Source organism: Tyto alba, unplaced genomic scaffold, assembly GCF_018691265.1.
Source record: "Tyto alba isolate M040663 unplaced genomic scaffold, T.alba_DEE_v4.0 Super-Scaffold_7, whole genome shotgun sequence".
NCBI classification, from domain to species: Eukaryota; Metazoa; Chordata; class Aves; order Strigiformes; family Tytonidae; genus Tyto; species Tyto alba.
In genome coordinates this window covers 21,127,326-21,152,015 of record NW_024881328.1, presented here as the reverse complement: position 1 = coordinate 21,152,015, position 24,690 = coordinate 21,127,326, and the positions used below count along the sequence as shown (strand labels likewise).

Sequence of the window (24,690 nt, the reverse complement as noted above, 5' to 3'; positions counted from 1 at the left end):
AGTAACTTTTCTATTCTTAAAATGATTTTCAGTTCTTTGAAAGGGCCCTTGATATTTGGAACAATTTAATTTTTATGAGACTCCATCTACAAATGGAATACTTAAATGCCAACAGTCAAAGATATCAATGTTTTTGGACTGAGTTTACTCATAATTATGTATACTATTGTCTGGTTTCTCTCCAAATTACTTATCTAAATTCAGATATACAGCATCATATAAAAGAGGATTCTAATGTTTAATTTTAAAAATTATTATAAGATTTGTTAAATATTATAACAATGTTGATATCACAGTAAATACTGATTTTTAAATATTTTTATTTTGGATCCTAATATCTATTAATCTAATGCAGGTTGTGTGCAGAAATTTCCATGTTGTCAAGTAAGTATAGAGGATGGCAAAGGAAAAATCTGGTGGAATCTTAGAAAAACCTGCTACAGCATAGTTGAGCACAACTGGTTTGAAACTTTCATTGTCTTCATGATTCTCCTCAGCAGTGGAGCACTAGTAAGTAGAAAAAAAAATATAGATGCTGAAATATTTAGATAGCTCCTTAGAAGCAACAGCAAAATTAAAATTTGTTTCAGAAATACTTGTTTTGCTTGGAGATGTATAAAACTACCTGTGTTCCATCATTTCAGAATGGAATGAAACTTGGCCCAACAATGAAAAATTTGTTAAATTTCACGTGCACTTTTTTAGTGATACTTCTGGTTTACCACTGTAAAGAGGGTGCAATTTCATTTAAGCCAACATAGCTCTTTAAGATTTCAATTGCCTGCCAATTTGCAGCATGTTCATCAAAAGATTTAAGCACAAAGGACTGTTGTTAACTGTGAATATATAGCTAAATCCATGATTTTAAGTCCTTAATTCCTTCTAGGCTCAGACGCTTCTTGGATTCTGCTTACGAAAGACCGTACAAAATACAGAATAATTACTTCATTCTGTTCCTTTTTTGGAGGCAGGAGATAGGGATTATTGTGACAGAAAATTAAATATAACAACCACTTTCCAACAAGATTATATTACTCACCTTTCTAGCTTTACTCAAGTTAACATTTGCCACAGTATCAATGTGCATAGTGTACATACTAGCAAATATATTGCTCTTTAATTTGACTTTTATGGATATGTTTGTTTGATGGAGCATAGAAATGTAATCTCCCTAACTGGTTCTTAGAATGGAATATATATAACTAGAACAGATTTTATATAAGGGGTTATTTTATGTGTGTGAATGTGAAAGATTCTTAGTACCACAGTGGATGAAAATTCATGGTTTGAGTTTATTTCTTCATTCATTAGGAAAATAGGATATACATATATATGCACACATACTTACATATATATTCAACCACAGAGAGAGGGCAGAATACATAAAGTTGATCCAGTTTTTAGTACGGTTAAAGATGGGAAATATGTAACATAAGAGGATGCAGAAGAGCTAGAGGAAACATTAGCTCTGTCCTACTTATTTTTTATTATTTATTCCTTATTTTTATCATGTATATTCTGTGAAACATTGGTAATACCTGAATATATTTTTTATAGGCTTTTGAAGATATATATATTGAACAGCGCAAAACTATCAAGACCATGCTGGAATATGCTGACAAAGTTTTTACATATATTTTCATTTTGGAAATGCTTTTAAAATGGGTAGCATATGGTTTTCAAATATATTTTACTAATGCCTGGTGTTGGCTGGACTTCCTGATTGTTGATGTAAGTACACAGTCTTTAATAGTGTAAAATTCACTATAGTAAAGTCCATTATGTTGTAAACCTCATTACTACAAAGTAATCTTCTTAGAAATACGAAAAATAATTCACATTGTGTAGTTCTACTGCATTAGTAATAGTCTGAAGTGATCTGGATGTGTTATTTAAAGTACATTTATACACCAGAAGGAAAAGGATGGCTGGCCATCAGTTTGTTCATTCTTCATGGTTAATAATTTCATACACTGTATCAAACTTGAGATTTTATGAGGAAAAAACTAATTTTGAAACATGCTACTTTTAATGGACTCTGATTATACTACCTTATTCCTTAGCAAATAAGACACTACCCTGTACAAGTTTCTCCCACAAACAGTGCCACTTTGCAAGTAAAACAATACATTTGGTCCAGATTTCATAGGAGTTCTCAGAACTTCATCCCCCTCAACTTTCCTGTTATCATTTTTAGTAAAACAGAAAGGCAATGGCTATTTGGTCTAAAAATTAATTAGTTTTAACAGGCTGACAATCTGCAATAGATAAATCAGCTATGACTTGGCAGGGTTTGTGACAGAAGAGAATACAAGGTTTCTTGGCTTCCTTCCCACCTGTGATATACAGTGCAAAGGCCTTTCTTATGTTGTCAGAAGGGATCAAAGCTGGTTTTATTCCCAGAATATTTTGGTCCCTTACCTTCACACATTATTGACCCAGTTCATTGGCTATACACATTCTCATTGTGGAGATGAGAGACGGCATCTCAGGGCAAATGTGCATTTATAGTAATTTCTGCCCAAGCTACCATATTTATTGAGAAGTTTGCATAAATCCTGGTCCCAGAAAAGACTTATTCCTTATTAACATATAGTAGAAATATATCAAATTTGTGACTCACACAGGAAAAAAACCCTAGCTATATTGGCCCATAACTCAAATGGAAGACCTTCTCTTTTTTTTAACCCGTCCAGGTTAGCTTTGTTATACTGTTAATTTCTAGCTCTGTCCTAAAAATCTACACTAGAATGGAGCAGTGTGAATAGTTTTCCTAATGGGATGTTAATGCAGAAGACACATGATCCCTTCCAGGATTATGTTAAGAATGGATTTTTTTTTTTAAACTACAACTCATGTTTTAATTATTCTTTTTGCAACATAAACCTAAATAGCTTATTCTAAGCCATACTCCATGGTTTCTTAATAATAGTTTAGCCTCAGAGATGCTGTAATCTGAGCAGGCTCTAAGAATTATAAAAATATCATCATAAGTAAAGCAGCTTATTTTGCCAACTTTTCACCCATAATTTATAATTTTATAAACAAAAGCATGACTAAATGAGATTGGAACCTTCTACTATTGAAGAACTATATTAAATATTCCAGGAAGTGGTAAAAATTTTCTTATTGTGTCTAACACTAATTAGCAATTCCTTTAGCACAACCAGACAGCACCTGAAAGAAATAATTAGCTTCTTATAGAAAAGCAGAGAATCCACACTGCTTTAACAGACAGTTTAAACAGATGTGATTCAGTGGCATTCTCCCAGTGAGAACGCCAGTGAGCTCTTCTTCATTAAAAGTGACTGAAGTTGATCAAATTGTTTAATTTCATCCTCTAAAATTATTCAAGAGTAAACACTGATAGTCCTTTAGGGCTTTGACCTTCAATATCTTACATACCTGAGACTCTTACTGTGAGAAATAGCCATAGTTGCTCTCAGTGATTGTGACCAAATTAGATTTTAATAATCACAGAAAGAAATGGCAATTTTCAGCTGTCAGTTTACAGCCATGACTGATGACTTGGTACATCTGGCTACCTCAGTTTAAGACCTTCTCATGTCATCTCTCTGCCCCACTCTTCTGCTAGATGCAAGAATAGCTGTAGCAAGGAGCAGATATTTGAGTGGAGTGCCTTATCTACCCAGAATCACAATCTGGTAAATTAGTTCAAACACATTTATCAGTCGTTTAAGCAAAGAGACTGAATTTTGGATGCAGGCATCTGAGAAGCAGGGACATGTTTGCTTTTTGGGGGGAGACTAATTTTAGCAGAGATATCCAGTAAAGGCTTGAGACAGCAATATCTTATCCCAGTACAGCTAGATGCTATACGGCATGTCATCCTGTACCTTGGCCTTTGCTCTTACCCCTTTTTCCAGAAGCCTTCTGTCATGAGTTTATCACGTCTGTGTTTCGATGTACAACTGTAATGACTCTGACTTGGTTTTGACTCAAAGCTAGGAGGTAGGACATCAGGGAAGGAGACAGGGAATCTGGGAATACCCAATGAATTTCTCAGCTATTAATTTTTTTTGTGTATTTTTCTGCTACAACATGTAATCTTAGATAATCTTAAATGGATACTGTTTTATGCTGTATATTTTTAAACTTTGTAAGTTAGTCCTATAATTTGGTACAGACACTTTATTTCTAAATTATAGTGTTAATATATTGTATTTAAATGAAATGGAAATAAGTAACATTTAAAACAAATTTTGTTTTTGCCAAATACTGTGGGGATGTAATGAATCTGTAAGTGAAATGGAATCTTTGACATTCCTGAAATTGCTCATGCCTGATAAAATTCCAATGGGTACAGGTTTTGAAAAATTAAATGTAGCAAAACAACCCGCCATTGGGCTTGCTGTATAGTACATTAAAAGTTCGTCATATTGATGGATTATACTATATTTCTCTATATATCTAAAAATGTTTCATGCTTTTTGTTAAAACAGTTGAAGTAATTTAATTAAACTGTCTTCTCAACCTTTTTATTAGCTGTTTAGAATAATTAACTCAGCAGCAAGACTCTGGAAAAGATGAGGGTCACATTATACTAATATACTAAGTGTTGTATGCACAGAGTAAGAGGCAACTGCTGCCCTGACAACTTCATAATAAAAATAAGAAAAAATAAGAAGATGAGCATATTGATGTGGTGGAAAACCAGATACAGAAAGAAATGTCACTTTGTCTTCCTAGGCAGTCCCATATGTCTTTATCTGTATTCTAACATGGTACGTTATGATAACATTGGATAGTCCAGAAATTAATGAAATTAATTCATGCATTCAAAGGAATATTCAGAGGATATATGCATGAAACCTAAGGCTCTTGTTCAGTGAGTTAGGGAACAGGATCATAGCTTGAAATTATGCATCTAAACAAAATGAATTTTGAATACTTGCCAGTAAAATACTATAAATTCAGAATTATCCACCAAGTGCATATAGAAAAAATTATATTATCTTAGCATAGGACCATAACACAAGAAAAGCTACACAAGGCATAAGAAAGGCTACATTGGGTCCAGTGTCCTGTCTCCAAGAGTGTCAAAAATGCCTACCTAGAAAACTGATAATATAGTACCCATCTTTCAAAAAAATAAGAAAAATCATTAACTTCTCAATAGAAAGAAAAATTTTGCAGTTTATTTTTTATTCCTCATTAAGTGTAATACCTGAACACTTAAGCCACATGAAAGATAAGATAAGCAGTGCTGGAAGTGGGAAGGCTGTATGACACTGAGGACCTGGAATCAAATCACATAAATTACCCATCTCACCAAGTAGCACAGAATTCATATGCATTTAAATTTTAGGCCTAAATAGAAATAAAGTCAATGTGGATTTGTATGGCCATCTATCTGGCTTGGATGACAACCCTGACTGAAGATCTTGAGCAGTGATAATTGTGACTGCTGTTTCAAAACATTTTTTGCAACACATAATCTACATTAGAAGATCCACACACAAAAATGTGGACATACAACCCTCTACTTTTAGGATATGAATGTAAAAATTCTTTCCACTGTTTTGAGTTCATTTTCATCTCTTAATATTACTGCATCTGCACGCATTCCTATCTCAAAGGAAATAAATTAATCTATTTATCAGTGTACAGAAACATTTACTTTCTCATCTACGACCAACAAAACAGGTGGACTGGATGACAGAAGACCAAGCTGAGAAGAGAGAGAAAACCTGAGCAGTACAAAACAGCTGTATATACTTATGCTGTATATACAATAGAATTCAAATCAAAAAATGCCAAGCAAATCCTTGCCTCTCATTTGAACTGCCCGACAGAGCAAAACTTGTTGCTTACAAGAGAAAGTATTTCTCTTTGAAACAATTTTAGGTTTATAATGTAAGAGCACTAGCACCGTGTTAAGCAAGCTGCAAACAGGCTGAAATATAAAGCACAAACTACAATCAGAACCTATAAATTGCCAATATACACAGTGCCACTGAAGTTACAGGAGCTACAGCTATGTAACTAGCTCGTATGGAGTCTTGTTTGTGACAGATAGCTACGGCACAGTGCTATTTTGGGGAGAAGAGTATAAAATGAAGGAGCCATTAATGTGAGTTCAATTTTAAAAGAGATGTCTTGCTCTCCTAATGAGAGACGTATTTTTTTAATATATACTTCATAGTTTATTTTTAATCTGTAAAATTTGCTGTCTGTACACTAAAGTTTATTGTCATGTCTGGGTATCTTGTTGATGTAAGTGAATCAGTGAATGTTCTATTAAAAATACAGAGAATTTCATGTCTTGCTATCTCTGGAATATAATAAAGGTGGCTAAGGATAAAAAAGAACTCTATGACTGTATGATCACAGGACAAATAAATTGTATTAATGACAATAATAACAATTGATGACAATAATTAATGTAAATGGCAGAAACTATAATATTATCTCTTGTAAGTGAACAGACTTCAGTTACAGACTATGGAAAATCAGTAAGATTTTCTTCTCAATATACTTATAAATCACAACAAGTTCCTTTACAAACTTATCCATTGCAGCAATAAAATAAGCCTTTCCTTTGATAAAAAGTTACATCCTGACATGTAATCCAGTTGAAAGCTACAGTTATATGTATTCCCTAAAATACTATTTTCTGCTAGATTATACATAGTAACATGGTAATGAATAATTGATGTCTATCTGCTCTCAGATTGTCCTTTTGAGACATGATCTTGTAACTCTTGTGTTTGTGATTCACCTCATTGTTCTTTCTGGATACAAGTAACATAGGAAACTACCTTTTCATATAATGGGCAAAATCTTACCACCATTATCAGTGAATGCCTATTGCTGTATAGCCAATTATTTGAAGAACTCTCTAGATTGAGGTACAGAAATGTCATCTGAGGGATTTTTTCAAACACTGAAATATGCCTATGTTCATTCAAGTGTCTTCTATGATTCTGGTGGTAGAACTGAATAAAATACGAGTAAGGTATGATATGTCCCCAATTCTGTCTCCAAAACTGCTCAAAGTAAGTAAATTAAATTATTTCACATTAGCACTGTTTAAAAATCAGGTCCATTAGAGAAGTAAATTAATTGCTCCTTCCTGAAGTGGACTGGCTTATAATAAAATCCTGGTAATATGGATCAGGACCTCACTACTGTTTTAGATAATAGAGCACTTACTGTTATAATGCTAGCATCTGTTAATATGTATCACATAATACTTTCCTATACTTAGAAGAGAAAAAAAAAGTATTGACAGAGTTGTCAGGCAAGTGAGAAAGTACCACCTCTGTCAATATATACTCCATAGATACCCTGGCTATTGTTGCTGTGGTCTGCATGTTTGACTTAGAAGTAATATTTATAGCATAATCTAATTAACAACTACATTATTTACCATATGATTATTGATTACACATATTAATAATATTTTTGGTAGTTAATAAACTATTCTAATGTATTCAGAATTTAAAATTTCTTGTAAGGTTGATCCTTAATGAAGTTATTGAAAGTATGGTTAATTTATCTTTAAATATTCCTGAAAATTTTATTCTTCACCAACCGTGTGCTTCCATCTGACTACTAAACCCTATCCAGCTATAATAGACATTTAATAGCATATATTCCTTCGCCAAACATGTCTTCATATGACCTCCTTCCTTTCCAGCAAGTATGAAAATTGTGGGATTGGGCCTTTAATATCACTATAAGAAAGAATGGTGTTCCTTCATTTGTCACTGTTGATCTTTCTGTTGATTGAATCTGTATTCTTTTTAAATAAACAGTGTAGAACAATTTTTATAATAATATTTTTTCTGTATTCTTATAGGTCTCATTGGTTAGTTTAATAGCCAATGCTTTGGGCTATTCTGAACTTGGTGCCATTAAATCGCTTCGGACATTAAGAGCTTTAAGACCTTTAAGAGCCTTGTCACGATTTGAAGGAATGAGGGTGAGAGAAAATTGAGTTGGAATGAATATATACATACAAAAATTAATGTGGAAGTGTGACACTCATGCTTTCTGCAAAGAACTCCAGAACGGGAATGCAAAAATGCAAATATGTGTGGAAAAAAGGCCTTCAAACATATCCTTATACACAAGATGTGTACAGCTTACATTTGGAGATTAGACCTTGAGTTTATCAAATTTGCCTGCTGCTGCATAGTTGTGTTATCCTAGCCCCCTGACTGTTAAAATTTCCACTGACTTGTGGACCTATATAGAAAAGTAAAAGGACATGAGAAATTTGAGAACAAAGGGTTGGAGTTTTTTTTCTCCAGTTGAGCTGGGGACTTTATTTTATAAATTTCTGTAGCTTACTTCTATTCTCTATTAGTTTGTCAGTGGTTTGGGATGGAACAGGATTATCTGGAAAACAAAACAAAACAAAATATAACAGGTGAAGAAGCTGACAATAGTAACACACCAGAAACTAAAGACTCCCTGTGGCTCCCTGACTACCTGACTGGGGAAAAAAATCCTACAATAAATGCTGTAATATTAGGGAAAAGTTCTCTGAACAGATACCTGAAATAAGGACAGGGTTGGAAGTGTAGGAGGAGAGAGATAGTAAATAAATTTCTCAGCTAGTGTCCCTTACTTCATATGAATGCGTCTTCTGCCATCTTACCTCTCCTACACAGTTAAATCCTTCCTGTTGAGGAAATTGTTATTTTCATATTCTGTCAATCTGACAAAAAAGCCCAAACCAAACTATTACAAGCTGTCTGCTGAAAATGCAGACTATGCTATTTCCTGGAAAAACTGATGCATAAAAAATTAACAAGGTAACGTTATTGAAAAATCTCCTTTTAATCTTTCACCTCAAAATACCCAGATGCAGCAAGACATGTTTATACTTTGGCCATAGGTCTTCGGTTTCCAGAGTGTGGCTTCTGTTTGAGTTGAGGCTGCTGCTATTCTAGAGGTGGCCACACTAGCCAGTGTAGGGGAGTATATCTTGTGGCACATCACCATCACCACTATGTTTTACATGATTTGCATTGTAAATAACACATTAGTTCCTATCTAATACATGAGCAAAACCTCTATTGATCTTAGACTACTTTCAGTCATATTAGCGAATGGCAAAATACTACTATTGTCAAAACAATATACAAAAAGCTATGGTGGTCTCTACTGATTTGGTAGAAAATTATTGTCTGAATATCTGCAGCTTTCTTTTAGTTCAATCACAAAAAGTAAAAGAAAATTTTTATCAAGGTATTTCATCTGATCTTTTACTGCCGCTTGCCTATATAGAGTAGCTTAACTGTATTAAATGCAGCCAATTAAAAAATAAAAAAACCTAATAGATAAGTGCAAGAGTAACTACAGTGAGCTGGGCAATTTAAACCCAAGACTTATAGCAGATGCTGTTAAAAAAACCTAAATAAGATATGCTTAATTTTGTTATGCTGTATGTAGATGGTAAAATACACTGGTGACAATATACATAAAGCTTTTGAGAATAAAATCACTAGTAATGATAGTTTTACATGCAGACATTTTTATTCAGTCTTCCACATCATCATTCTTTTATACTTTTCTGGTTTCTTTTCTATTTATAGATTTTAATTTATCTTGTTGAAATTTAACATTTATTTCTCTCTTTTTCTCTAGAGCACACAATTTCTAAGAATCCATCTTGCTACTAACAGGTTTTCTTTTGCTTTTTGAGTTTTTTTCAGACTTTTGCATTGTCTTGGTTTCCATATTATTTTATTATTTGCTTTTTGCAATATTAGTGCTTTTATTGAACCTTAAATAACATTTCCCCCATAAATTTTTAATGTAATATTTTAACTGTCCATTTCATATTAATACTGTTTTAACATTTTTAAAGTATTTTTATTTTTCTGTTCATGAACTAAGTGGCTATTTTGTCTAATTTGTATACTAGGTGGTTGTAAATGCCCTTGTAGGAGCAATTCCATCTATCATGAATGTATTGCTGGTTTGTCTTATATTCTGGCTCATCTTCAGCATCATGGGAGTAAATCTGTTTGCTGGCAAATTCTATCACTGTGTCAACACCACAACTGGTGAGATGTTTGATGTCAGTGATGTCAACAATTATACTCAGTGTGAGGAACTCATAAAAAACAATCAAAGTGCTCGATGGAAAAATGTGAAAGTAAACTTTGATAATGTAGGAGCTGGATATCTTGCTCTGCTTCAAGTAGTAAGTAAATTTATATATTTTCTTTATGCTTTGTTAAAAGAAGTTTAGGAAAAAATGGGCAAGTTAAGACTGTTAAGTAGTGGAATAATATCTTAATAGTAATGATGTACAGTTTATACAACTCTATTGCACTTTTACATGTAATTTTTGTGTTAATGATGTTAGAGTAGCTTTCCATTCCAAGGACAGGGAATACAGTCTCATGATGTTGATAATAATGTGAAAATAGTAAGTCAAAAAGGTGCAAGAATCATTTTAGTGGTGTACAATATAAAGTTCAGGAATGCATTTCATGAGTCCTGCCATGGTGAACAAAGCTCAGAGGTCCCTGAGGTCTTATTTAAAAGTTCTCTCCCCGCTTTTATAAGCTCAGTTGCCTTCTAAGACGGGAGGGCAGACAGCAGCTTAAAAGAGGGCAGACATCCTGACTGGTCTGAAGTGAGCAACTACCAGCAATGCCTGCCACATAATCTGTTCCTAGGTACCATTACACATCCACAGCAACATTCTTTCACATTTAAAATCCACTCATCTAGGCACTTTTACCACTGTGAAATAATTTTTCTTTTGTCAACAGCCTAGTCAAGGTAGAGTGGATTTTTCTTCATGTCGATACTCATCTAAGGAACCAGTTTTAAGTTAGATGGTAAAAATAAAAATGTATCAATCTGGTGTTTCCAGTGCAGATATTTAATAGGGGCTTGATTTTCCAGACCTGGAAGTGGATTTAGGGGAAGGAATCATAAATAATGCAAGATCTGAGATTCAGGTACACAGTTTCATGTGGCATGGAGCCAATTCTTTCCCTACTATAATACATGGATAAGAGATGTGAAATCTTCTGAGAAGTAGAAGCTGCCCATGGGAAGAATACAGACAGTTACCGATAGATCCTAGTTGAGTATTAGGTCTGATTAATCATATAATATTTTCTCTTGATGTTTACAGATAAACAGCACTTGTTACTTAAATAAATATATCTCATTAAGTAGTATATGAAAATATAGACATTAGACTGTGGGTAAAATAGGAAACTGTAAAATACTTTTATCACAAAAAATACTCTTGATTTATAACTATCATATTCCTTTAATGCTTGTTAAAGAGTCATTATAATATACTAAATAAATATTATGTTGCTTATAGTATTATCCTTGTGAAGTATTAGATATTGCATCACATGGCATATTCATTCTATTAATTACTGCTACTTATACAAAGTCTGTAAATTGTATTTCCCTTTCAAGCCCTTCTCATACACACTGTGGTACAGAAACGTCTTTGTTCTAAGTGCTAATCATACCTTTTATTTATGCCAGAGGAATAAAGATCTTAGCTCTCTACAGGTTCCTTGGCTTAAAATGGAACTTTTGATAGTTGACATCTGATCCAAAACACAACAAGAAAGCAAGCAGTTATGTTTAGATGATTGAGCTCTGTAGAATCACTTGTCTATAACCTGACATACAGTTTCACTGTATGAAATGATGTCAGAAACATCATGGGATTGTTCCTGCTTTGATATCACCAAGTTGTCTATGCTTGCTCCTCCTATCCTGGAGCAGGTCAGTATCCCTAGCTGACCTGGATTCCTAAATTAACTATCTGGCTTAGAATATTTTGTCTATAAAGGCAATGTGACGCTCATGTCCTGAGTAGTAGTACTGAATGATGATCCTAATTCTCTGACTTCAGATCTCATTGCTGCCCTTATACTAGAGATTAAAGTGAACCATCTTGTTACCAATACTTGCCTCTGAAGATATATAAGGAAACCTCCAGACTCTTGAAGATGTGTCTTAATGTCATCTGTGTCACCCATCCAGACAGCGTTGGTCTTTAATTACTACATCACTACTGTGGACCTTTCATTCTCCTCTTTCTTTATTTCTTTTTCTTCAGATTTTTCATTGTTTTCCCTTTCAAATATTACCTTCCACCCTTTGCTTTTCCTGCAGAAATTAGGGGATCCTTGAGCATGTATCATATCACCTCTTCATCTGATTGTCTCTATTAACATGTGCCCTCCACTCTTCTGTATCTATTGCTCTTATCAAACTCTGCTCCTCTTCTAATATTGCTATGCAAAGTGCACCAATTGGCTGTCAGTTGTAAATTGAGCCAGAAAGATCTATGAAGCCTGGCTCCAAGCATACCTTCTTAGTAGATCTGTATTGCACTGCAAGAGTTAGGACGATATGAACACTCCCAGAATGCAGGTTTTCTGCTGTGAACACTAGCGGCTGTACCAAAGTACCAGAGCTACTTCTGGCAAGCACAGATGCAAACTTATTCCTGGTACAGCTCCTCTCCTGAATCTCCTTAGGAGAGATGCTCTTTACCTGTTAATTTCACAGGCTTTTTAGTTCTTTTTTTCTTTATTGTGAATAAGCATGTAAACTCTGACTGATAAGCAGACACTCACACCTTTAACTAGTATGTCGCACCAAGTCTTTGGTGTTCCTCAGAAAGTGGACATTCTATGTCCATGAAAATCACCCCCTTAGAGCAATGATGGCAGATCTTTTTTACTCTTTATTCTACCTAGACAAAGTCTCTATAGGAACTCAGCCCAAAGTTTTATAGAAGTTAATCACAGGTCTTTCACAGTTCACTTTTTGGTCTTCTGTAAATCTTATCCCTCAAGAACCAATGTATATTTTGATTTTGAAGAGAGTCTATTCCTTTGAGTTACGTGGGATTAAAACATTTCTAAAAATACCATGGCAGTTCAGCCATAGAAAAAACATTCAGATGCATGTTGGTATCTGTCCAGAAGTTGTATTGCTGACTCCATCGATTCATGCTGTAAACTTGATAAAATGGCTGTCACCATGGTCATTCTAGCAGATTCTACCTGAACACCTCCAGTATTAATGTATATCTGATTCTACCATTCTTCATCTGCAAAGTAAGCATCTGCAGCTCCAAACACACTGTGCCCTTGCTGAGACCTTCAGAGCCTGATTTTTAATATTTTTGGAATATCTAAAAAGTAATTTATAAAACCCCCTAGTATTACTATGAAAAATATTTTACTACATCTGTGTTATTAAATGTGGCTTGTAAATTTATATATGATTTTATTATAAGTTAAGGTCCAAATGCTGTGACCTAGTTATTTTCCACATTATGAATTTTTATAGGCAAGATAACTGTACTTTATTTCTAGGCAACTTTCAAAGGATGGATGGATATTATGTATGCTGCTGTTGATTCACGAGATGTAAGTGTAAGACTTTCAAAGATTATCTGTTGTATTCTGATATTGAGTATGGAATTTAAACAGCTACACATACAATAACGTTAAGAATTATAATCAGCACCAATACATATTTTTTTCTAGATAAGTCGTCAGTCTAGAAAGGAACTTTTATGTAACTTCATGAATCTTAGAATTTGTAGTGGAAAGAATTAATCCCATTTCCTACTGTTTACCCAAATAAAATAAATTAAATTAACTGTACTATTTTTGGAAAAGGTAATTTTAATGAAAAAAACCAAAGAGGTTTTGTAACCACTTTCTCTGGTAATCATATGAATTAATTTAAGATTATATAATGTAATTATTACATCTTGAACATATTAATCTTGTTTTATGGTTTGTAACTGTGCATTTCATTGTTTCTTTAGGTTGAGCACTTACATTATCTAGCTATTTAAGTGCAATTAGATTTTAAGGCTGAAGATCATCTGTTAATTTTTCTAGGGATTAGAACTTTATCATGGATACAAAACTAAAACCATGTCTACCTTGTACAAATAAGTGCAATACAGATGCCTGAACCAGTTCTATATGACCTAGATTATAGTCATATTAGTGACATGCATCAGCACACAGTGATATTCATCTCCCAGAGTAATATATCCTGTTTCATTAACTTCAGCATTTCAAAACTCTGGCACACTGCGTGTTAGAGGTTCAGGCGTTGAGATGTGGAATCCAGAAGAATCAAGACAATAACAAAATCCTTCTTAGAAATTTGCATCAATTTAATGGATTTCACAAAACATACACTCACTATAAATTTACTGAAAGAATCTGTTCTTATCTGGATGTAAGGACACTCATGTAAGACCAAAATAGTTCCAGGGAGATTTAGGCGACAGTAAAATTGATTGATTCTGTTGCATGAAAATATCCTGAACACCGTATAAAATATTTAGATTTATGCTGTTAAAATTTTAAGTACTCATGACTAATCTCAGTCCCACATTGCTTCTTCTTTCTGTACGAGGAACGTTGTGTATATGTACGTACATAAACATATCTGTGTGCACATTTACTTTAAAATTACATATGAGTAATCATTCTGTCAACTTCCATTTCTCCAAATATTGATTGGAATGGACATGATGGGTCTTTTTAATAACTGAGTGCAGTTTATATAGCTTTTCTAGCTGAAATAGCATATACCTATTCATAAATAATATACACTGTTTTCTACTTCTAGTATTCTCATGGGTAATAAAATTTATAATATTTTGTAGGTAGAAGATCAACCTAAGTATGAGGACAACTTGTACATGTATCTTTATTTTGTCATCTTTATAATATTTGGATCATTCTTCACCTTGAACCTTTTCATTGGTGTCATTATAGACAATTTCAACCAACAAAAGAAGAAGATAAGTATTTTAAATGTTACCATAGTGCTATAAATTATTAGCTATAATGAATTAATAACTTATTTATGTAAAGCTAATAAAAATCAAAAGTTATTTCGAATCCTTTAATAAAAATGTCTCTTTTTTTAACCTAATCTGTGTTAAATTTGTGGATGTGATTTTGATCTTTGCATCTCAGCATTCTGAGAAGCAAAGAGGGACAAATAACAAGTCAGTTCATAATAATTTTCAAATTTTGTAAGAGCTAAAATGAAGATGCAGAAAGGGATCGTGCATTATTCTTTTGATTAGATGTAATACTATCTGACATGGAAGAGTTTCTTTTTTAATTAATTTTTAAAAATAAGAAAAATTAATTTTAATTAATCCTATAAACTGTTGACACTTAATGAAGATACAATATGGCATTGTGTTTGTAAAATAGATAATAGTTCTGCAAATTGATTAAATAGTGGGTTAAAAGTAAGTCCAACAGACCTTCACACTAATTAAAGATACAAGTAAAAATGTATACAAAAGAGCTCTATTCTTCTAACACTTTTGTGAGGAATGAGATGAACTTTTTAGACACAAATACAATATATCATTTATTAGCAATAATAAAGGAAAGATACAAAAGGAAGGAATTTTTTTCTGTATGCATTTGACATACAAGTATGTTTAAAGTAATTATATTGATAAAGCACATAGTTTTATTTAAAATAATTTTTAAAATATAAAAATACAAATAATCACATTTAAAATGTTTTAAAACCTCACAATTCTTAGCCATTAACTGCCAAAAGGAACAAGAACCTCAGGATCATTCTAAATCTTTGTATGCTGTGAAGAAGCAATTTCATATGATTTGGTTTTATCTGATCACCAAATAAAAAGCAGCATTGCTGTACAAAATCTATGGTAAAACTCAATTGTGAACTACAGAAGTTTTTCCTTGCGAAAATACCCTTTAGCTTCTTAAAAGAGCCATAAACAGGTCTGGGGCTACTTCCTCAGTTTCTATCGATATGCCATGCTTTGGGCTTCAATATCCGGTTTAGCACACAACGACTATGACATTGTGTTTCCATCTGACTTAGTTCAGGTTCATCAAGAAGCACAATTTACTTTATACTGAAATCTGACTTTATATATACTATACATAAACTTTGACTATATATAAACTTTATACTGAAGTGCTGCCATCTGACTGGCAACATTTACAGCTGCAAACAAAGGCTAATTTGAGTTAGTCAAGGTTCCAGTGGTGTTTTAATTAATAACTTGTTGTGGCATTATTTTGATTAGTTTTAAATTTATATCAAAAAAATTTTTTTTGCTGTCATTAAAACCCTCGGATTAGACCCAAATACTTGCCCTTGACACAATTTATGCTTCAAAGTTACCCCTCTTTTACACCCAGGTAGCTGTAATCCTAAAGGTCTATCTAGAATTTAGGACATGTAATGCACCAGTCAGGCTCCTATGCACTAAACATATCTAATCAGCAGGTTATTTAACAGCATCAGTATAATAAGAACCATTTTAGCCAAGTCAGCAAAAGTTAGCATGAAACACTGGAAAAACTCAACCGTCAGCCTGATAAGGCACCAGTAAGGGGGGTTTTTGAGTGTTAGGAATGCATATGAACATCCACACTACAAATAACTGAAAAAAAAAAAATCACTTTTGTTATATAAATCAAATATAAATGCAATATTAACTGAAAGACGGTAGATTTAGATTAGATATAAGAAATTCTTTCCTGTGAGGGTGGTGAGGCCCTGGCACAGGGTGCCCAGAGCAGCTGTGGCTGCCCCCCTCCCTGGAAGGGTTCAAGGCCAGGTTGGACGGGGCTTTGAGCAGCCTGGTCTGGTGGAAGGGGTCCCTGCCCGTGGTGGGGGGTTGGAACAGGATGATCTTTAAGGTCCCTTCCAACCCAAACCATTCTGTGATTCTATGCTTATATTACAGAGAGACATACTGTAGTCAAAGGTTGTATGTGTGGACATGACAGTAATTAGTTTTGATATTATTTCTTTACTTTGGAGGTCAGGATATATTTATGACAGAAGAACAGAAGAAATATTACAATGCAATGAAAAAACTGGGATCCAAAAAGCCACAAAAACCTATACCGAGGCCAGTGGTAAGAGTGATTTGATTTTAATATTCCTAATATTAAATACTCATTTGGTAATATGATTTTATCCAACCAGAGAAGGTTATATATCTGGAAAGAAAATATTTTTTCAGGTTTTTTTCCTGTAAAGGTTGAATTTATCTTTTGGATTTTTGTTTTTTTTTTTTTTATTCGGCAGACTAGATCATTCATGTTTCATTTAAAAACATACTCTGAAGTATGAACTGTAGGATTTAATATGGTTAATGATACCCACAGATAAATAAGGTTCTTATTACCCACAGATAAACTTTGTTTTCTGTTTTTTCTCCTCACAGAGACTTTGTAGGAAATGGGGATGCACTGGCCCTTGCTGCCAAAGACAGAAGGGGGCAGTGGTCACCTAATGTGAAAGAGAAAGACAGGTGCAGATAATCTTACAGGTGAAAAGAATTCCCTAGGCAGTAATGCATAAACTAAGATAAATTTGTCTCTAAGATAAGAAACTACTTTGTTATTTACTGAACTCCTACAGCGTTTGGAAAAAATAAAATACTTGTTGCATCTCACGTACCAAGTGGTTAAAAATAGTCTTTATAAGGAGAGACATATGGAAATAAACATTTAGCTAAGTACTAAAGGAAAACTAGGATATTGCTGTTATGGTGTGTTTGACACATGTAACTTCAGCAGTCCAACAATCTCACCAAGCAGAATGAGTTTAAGGAAGAGAGCAATCTCTGGGGGTTAGTATTCTAAAACCAGCTAAGAATAAAGACAAGAAAATTAGTTTCTGTTTGGCTCGTACTCTTGATGTGTATCAAGTTATACCACCTTTTTTACACCAGTAATATCAATTGTCAATGCTGTTACTATTATTATTGAATTGTTTCCCTTCCCATCCCTGCAGCCAACAGTGGTACACTTCTTGATCTGCTCTGACAGGATGAAACACAAACCTGCATGGGTTTACTGTATATTAACAGATGTATTGTGAACGGGTCTTGCTCTGCACTCCTACATCTTGCAGGGACTCACTTTCCCATTTGGCATTTGTAAAGACAAATATTTTCAGAGTATAAACTATATTCCATCTTTGTTTTTTGCAGAACAAATTCCAAGGCATGGTCTTTGATTTTGTAACCAAACAAGTATTTGACATCAGCATCATGATACTCATCTGCCTTAACATGGTCACAATGATGGTAGAAACAGATGACCAGAGTAAAGAAATGGAAACAATTTTATCCCGAATTAATCTTGTGTTCATTATCCTTTTCACTGGAGAATGTGTCCTGAAATTGATTTCACTTCGCCATTACTACTTCACTATAGGCTGGAATATTTTTGATTTTGTGGTTGTGATTCTCTCCATAGTAGGTAAGAGCAATTCCCTTTCAAGAAAGAATTAGTGGAAGGAAAAGGGAAGATTTGTTTCAACAATGTTATGATACCGAATATGAAATTTTCTGTTTCCTGTATGATTTACATGTTGATTCAGATCTTTATACTGTATAGCATACAATATATGAAATGTTGCATATAAGATTTTTATCTCTCCCATTAGATTCACTGTCATCTTCCACATCAAAAGACATAAAGGAACTATTTGGCACATTAGATTAACATGTACAAATAGAAAGAGGAATGTTCAGTGATATATGTGAAATATCCACAGATTTGATTTCAGTACTAAAACTGAAAAGTATGTGAGGGGGGAGAGATTTTTAATTGCTTTTGGTAACTAAGTTCTTAGTGAATATTTAGATTTCTGTCAGCTGAAAGCTAAAGACTTTCTGAGGTGTAAATGAGTTGTGTGACAAAACTTGACTTAAAGAGTGATACACCTCAGAGAGGCTGTGCTCAAACAGTGTAGATCCTCAGGTAAAAAGAAAGACTATGCAGAAATTAAGCCAATATAAAAGACAGTGGTAATAGGCTCAGCTTCAAGAACTAATTATAACTATGACAGTAACTTCTCTTTCCATGCTGCTTTAGGAATGACTAAAACCTTAGACAGACACTAGCTACCTTGCCACAAGCAGTCTTCTTTTACTTATTTCCCTTCTCCTAGATAGCATTTCAAGATAAGTAAGGTGCTTTTACCTTAATTATAGCTTTCAAAAAAATTTAATAACTTGTATGATGTTTTGCTATAACATAGATTCCCTATTCTGACTGTTTTGAAGACAGCAATAAATAAAGGTAAAATATAGGTAATGAATGAATGAATTTTAAATTATATTTTAAGTATTCACTTTTTTTTTCTCTAGGTATGTTCTTAGCTGAGATGATTGAGAAGTATTTTGTATCCCCCACACTATTCAGAGTCATCCGACTTGCCAGGATCGGTCGAATCCTGCGTCTCATTAAAGGCGCTAAGGGAATCCGCACTCTGCTTTTTGCTTTGATGATGTCTCTTCCTGCTTTGTTCAACATTGGCCTGCTGCTGTTCCTGGTCATGTTTATCTATGCGATATTTGGCATGTCCAACTTTGCCTATGTTAAGAGGGAAGTTGGGATCGATGACATGTTCAACTTTGAAACATTTGGTAACAGCATGATCTGCTTATTTCAAATTACCACATCTGCTGGCTGGGACGGTTTGCTAGCCCCAATTCTTAACAGTGGGGAGCCAGACTGTGACCCCCATAAAGATCATCCAGGGAGCTCTGTGAAAGGTGACTGTGGCAACCCTTCTGTTGGGATTTTCTTCTTTGTCAGCTACATCATCATATCATTTCTGGTAGTGGTGAACATGTACATTGCTGTGATTTTGGAGAACTTCAGTGTTGCTACTGAAGAAAGTGCCGAGCCCTTGAGCGAGGATGACTTTGAGATGTTCTATGAGGTTTGGGAGAAGTTTGATCCTGATGCGACACAATTCATAGAGTTCAGTAAGCTATCAGATTTTGCAGCTTCGTTGGATCCTCCTCTTCTTATAGCAAAACCAAACAAAGTCCAGCTTATTGCAATGGATCTGCCCATGGTAAGCGGTGACAGAATTCACTGCCTTGACATCTTGTTTGCTTTCACAAAGCGTGTTTTGGGGGAAAGTGGGGAGATGGATGCCCTCAGAATACAGATGGAAGATCGGTTTATGGCAGCCAATCCTTCTAAAGTCTCCTATGAACCAATTACAACCACATTAAAACGAAAACAGGAAGAAGTATCTGCTGTCATTATTCAGCGTGCTTACAGGCATTACCTTTTAAGGCAAAAAGTTAAAAAGGTATCTAGTATATATAACAGAAATAAAAACAAAGAAGGAGATGGACCAGTTATAAAAGAGATAATTATTGACAAACTAAATGGGAACTCCACTCCAGAAAAAACAGATGAGAGTTCCTCTACAACTTCCCCACCTTCTTATGACAGTGTAACAAAGCCAGACAAAGAAAAATATGAAAAAGATAAAGCAGAAAAGAACTACAAAGGTAAAGATGTCAGGGAAAATAAAAAATAAAGATCTAAGAATTTTGCTTGTGGGACAACTTGTTTACAGTCTTTGAGAAAGAAGCATCAACTGGACTCCTGCAGGAGGTTTATGCCAAACTGACAGTTTTTACACATATGTGTGTGTGTGTGTGTGTGCGTGCGCGTGTGTGCATATATATACATTATATATATACTTAAGGTCAGTGCCTATAACAAAACAGTGAACCTTCATCAAACTGTGACTCTGTGAATCAGGGTAACAAGCTTGACAAGAGGTTACTGTTTTCACTACAGCTGACACTGCTAAGAATGAGGGAAAAAGTGGCTCCACAGAGAACACGGAGCATGAAATGAGTGCAAAGCGATACTTTTTTGTGTTTCACATATTGCAAAACATGTAAAACAGTAATTCTCTTCACTGTAATGCAACTGCTACATTTGTCATATTTTTACAAAATCAGTATTAGTGTATTTATCATTTTTTAATTCATAAGTTGTTTACAATTATATGTGACTATTTTTGTAATAGGTTTTATGTTGGGGAAAGAGGTATGAGGACCAGGTGTTCTACTCTCAAATTCTCTATAATGTACAGATAGAAGTGATTTTCATAGCCATGCTGCACTTGTAAATCATGCGGAAATAAAAATAGGACATTGCACAAAGCTAAAAATTTTAAGAACTGTTTCAGGTTTGCTCTTAAATTTAGGTGTTCTAACTACTTGTATGGCTGCATCCAGATTAATGTGCCTGGAAAGTCTCCCCTAATTTACAGGAATCTGCAGTGACTTATTTTTATGCAAATCATTAAACATGAACAAGTTCTTGGTTTGGTTAAAATATTCACAGCTTTAAAAATATTGTGCAGTTTCTGCACTGAAGAAAATAGCTTCACCAAAATATACTTGGGGGCTCTTTTGTTTTCTTTTTTTTTGTTTTCAACAGCTCAAATTTCTTCCTAGACTGTTCTTTAGCTACTGTCTTCTCCTTTTATGGCCAACATCCAATGAATCAATAAAATACCCTTTTCCATGTAAATGTTAATGGTATACTGCCATGCATATTTGAGCATAGAATTAAATGGCTTTGCCACATTGAATTGCATCGGATATGTACCACAGAATGGGTAATTTGCAAGAGATCAACAGGACATATATTCTGTGTCATTATAGTTAGCTTGGAGAGTATCATTGCTGCATGTCAATGCTTTTGCTGCTGTATCTTGCTCCTTCCACTGCCCACAGTCTCCACTATAGGAAGCCATGTGTCAGTGGTGAAGTGAATCAAATTGTCCAACCATACCTCATTCTTTCAAAATGTTAAGCAATAGTTCGCAGCTATTTATGAGCTTCTTTAGTTTTGCATTTTAAATTTGAAGTGGCTAATATATGGTGTAGAATCAGACTGTACAGGCAATATTGCAAACTGTTTAACCTGTTGGAAATGTGATTAGCATATATAAATAATGTAAAGAAATACCATTTGGCAACAATTTTGTATATAAGAAAAGTGTCTTCAGGTTTAGATCACTGTTTCTTATATTTCTTTCCTCATTCACTTGGCTTACTTTTAACCACAGTATATTTCAAACTGGCATCATCCCACTATGAGAAAAAAAGTGAGTATTTGTAGATTATCTTGTTTTAATATTATAGTTGCATATATTTCAATGTGAAGTAAATTGTGTAAATTTGGAACCCATCTTGTTTCCAAATAGTTATATCTGGTAACAGGACATAGCAAGGAAAGTATTAGGGGAATGTGAGAATTTCTAGTGCTGTTTTGCATCAGAAGTTCCAAGATAATCTCATTGTTCATGAAATCCTTGCTATCTTGCAGTGTCTGTTTACATACACTATTCTTATTCTTTTTGAATCACGCTGCACTAGACTTGTACAAATAGGATCCACAATATTTCCCAAGAACAAAATGGCACATTTGTATAAACAAGGACATCAAGAGATTTTGTGTTTCATACACAAGCTAACATTAAATGTAGAATCTTTCTTTTACAAATGCTTTTGACTTGTAATGTGTTGGTGAAATGCATGCAGGAAATTGTTATCATCATAAACAAAGTAAACAATATTACAAATGAGCCAAAAAATAAAGATTTCACTTTTTATCGTATATTTTTTTCTTTGTCTCTGTCCTTCTGTTGGTTAAAGCAAGATAAAAACTAGATTTGGTACAAATAAAGAATGCTTTATCACTAGACCTAATTAACTTAGTCTTCCCATTTTAACTTTTTTTATGTAAAACAATTTAAAAAAAAAATCTGAGAACTTTGGCAACACCACATTGATTTCTACTTCTTTGTCACCAGCATACCATCTGGGGATAACACAGGACATCTACACATTCTGCCCCAACAGCCTTTCTGTCAACCTTCAAGAGCCCTTCTGAACCATAAAGGCATAAAGGCACTTCTCGGTACCTAAGGTATTGTTTTAGTTTGCCACGTTGCCGCTCCCAAAGCTGCCCATGCTTTACAAATCTTAAACATGCAAACGAACTCTCCAACAAAGTTCCTATGTTTGGTCCTGTATAACATTCAGCCAAAGGGCTCACTGCAAACAGATGGTTGGTTTTGATTGTACAATGATGCTTTTTATTCCAGTAATTCTCAGAAATAATAAATACCATTTCACTTGATCTCACAAGAAAAAGACCACACGGAAACTCAGCTGTGTTTAGTGTTCATAGTCATAATATCCAGATGCTACACAATACCTTTTGACTTATAATGGATGTCTTCATGCTGTTCAAGGGCAGAAAGAAATAGAACATTGAAACACAATATTATCTTACTGAACTTAAAATACTGTATTTCAAAATTATCAATAAGTAGAATCTTCCTGGAGTTTGTTCACTGGCATGTTTTCAGTGTTTTCTTCATCTGTGGATATCATGTCAAGTATTAAATTGCTTGGATACCCATGAAATAACTGATGGAATATTCTAACAATACAATCTATTAAGATCTCTAAAATGATAAGCATCAGCAATTGTTGCAGCAGAGTCTCTGAGTTGGTATACCATGCAATAGGGAAGCCATATGTGCTAACAAGAATGGCTTTACCTACAACAGAATAAATGCCTTACCAAGAGCACACAGAAATGTCTAGCTTGCTTATACCATTAGTTCCTGGAGCTGGTCCCTGGCCACCTTAGAATATAGGGTTAAAGCTCAAGATGTGGCCTTACACAGTTGTCTGTGCATCCTTAAAAGTACCTGGCCTCCAGGCCCAAATCAGAGAATATTCTAAACACATTATGTTAATGTCAATACGTAAATCCTTGAAGTCAATGTACATTATTTATTCCACCACTCCGCTGACTACTTCATCTAACCTTATAAATGATTCAAGTTACTTCCAGAGACTTTTGGAGCTCCTCTGCTTGTTTAGTCCCTAACTTCACATCTAGCAATTGCATTTTACTCATACGTATTCATATTACCTGTTCAAAACAGCACCTAAAAATCTGTAGAACTGCTCTGTGAACAGGTTAGCAAGTGTTCTGATAAGGAATAACAGTTCATCGTTCATTTCAATATCCTGGAGTTGTGTACAGTACTTTGTAAAACTAAGATTACTATACCCAGCTTTATTACATTACATACATTACATTACATTACATTACGTTATGTGGGAAAACATTGACAATGCTTTTGGCCTCAAAATGCAACCCTTCAGCAGAAATGGCTGAGGGTCTTGGTTTAAACTGCACTGGAAATAGGTTCACTGATTTAAGGGCACATATGTCCTCCTAATTACCCTTTGTTGCTTCTGTGAACCTCCTCTTCCCATCTACCTATTTCTTTTTCCACAGAAATAGTTTCTATAATTTAAATCTCACATTGCGTACTCCTCTCATATGCTTCCAGAGAATTTGAATAGAAATGCCACTTGAAGGAAGTCCTTACATGCTACCAGGCAAGCCAGTAGTGATGGTTATCCCAGTCAAGCACAGTTTTATATTCCTACAGCATTGTGCTTGTAGTCCCTCTCCAGAGTTTCCAGTTAGAAAAGGAGGATCCTTTACTGGCTACTAAAATCCTCATTGTATGACTATACTGATACATGCCCATGAATAGGTGAATTTTCAACATGTCCAACTACAGACAAAATGCTTCCCACTATGTATTAAACCTCTTACCAGTCACATACTGACAAAACAAGAGTATCAATAATGCTGACAGTAGAGCTGGGTCACTCATAGTATAAATTCATTATTCACTGCTTTATTTAATGAGTTTTTAGATTAAAAAATTTCCACATGGATGCCCAGAAAGGAGACATATTTGGTACATTGCAAATTAATTCATAGGGTAGCA

General features: G+C 34.2%; 1 protein-coding gene across 4 annotated transcripts in view; it reads left to right on the top strand.

Annotated features, from left to right (window-relative positions):
* Positions 1-22,475, top strand: part of LOC104368696 (sodium channel protein type 2 subunit alpha) — a 77,005-nt gene extending 54,530 nt beyond the window's left edge. For 3 of the 4 annotated variants that reach the window (XM_033007873.2, XM_033007872.2, XM_042784142.1), the window contains exons 19-27: positions 356-510; positions 1,558-1,731; positions 7,826-7,948; positions 9,902-10,183; positions 13,356-13,409; positions 14,675-14,812; positions 16,836-16,940; positions 18,023-18,293; positions 19,187-22,475. In XM_033007873.2, the coding sequence (XP_032863764.2) occupies positions 356-510; positions 1,558-1,731; positions 7,826-7,948; positions 9,902-10,183; positions 13,356-13,409; positions 14,675-14,812; positions 16,836-16,940; positions 18,023-18,293; positions 19,187-20,379 (2,495 nt within the window). In that variant the 3' untranslated portion in view covers positions 20,380-22,475. The remainder of the gene's footprint in view (positions 1-355; positions 511-1,557; positions 1,732-7,825; positions 7,949-9,901; positions 10,184-13,355; positions 13,410-14,674; positions 14,813-16,835; positions 16,941-18,022; positions 18,294-19,186) is intronic. The other variant, XM_033007874.2, reaches the window with a different exon arrangement.
* Positions 22,476-24,690: the final 2,215 nt, after the last annotated feature.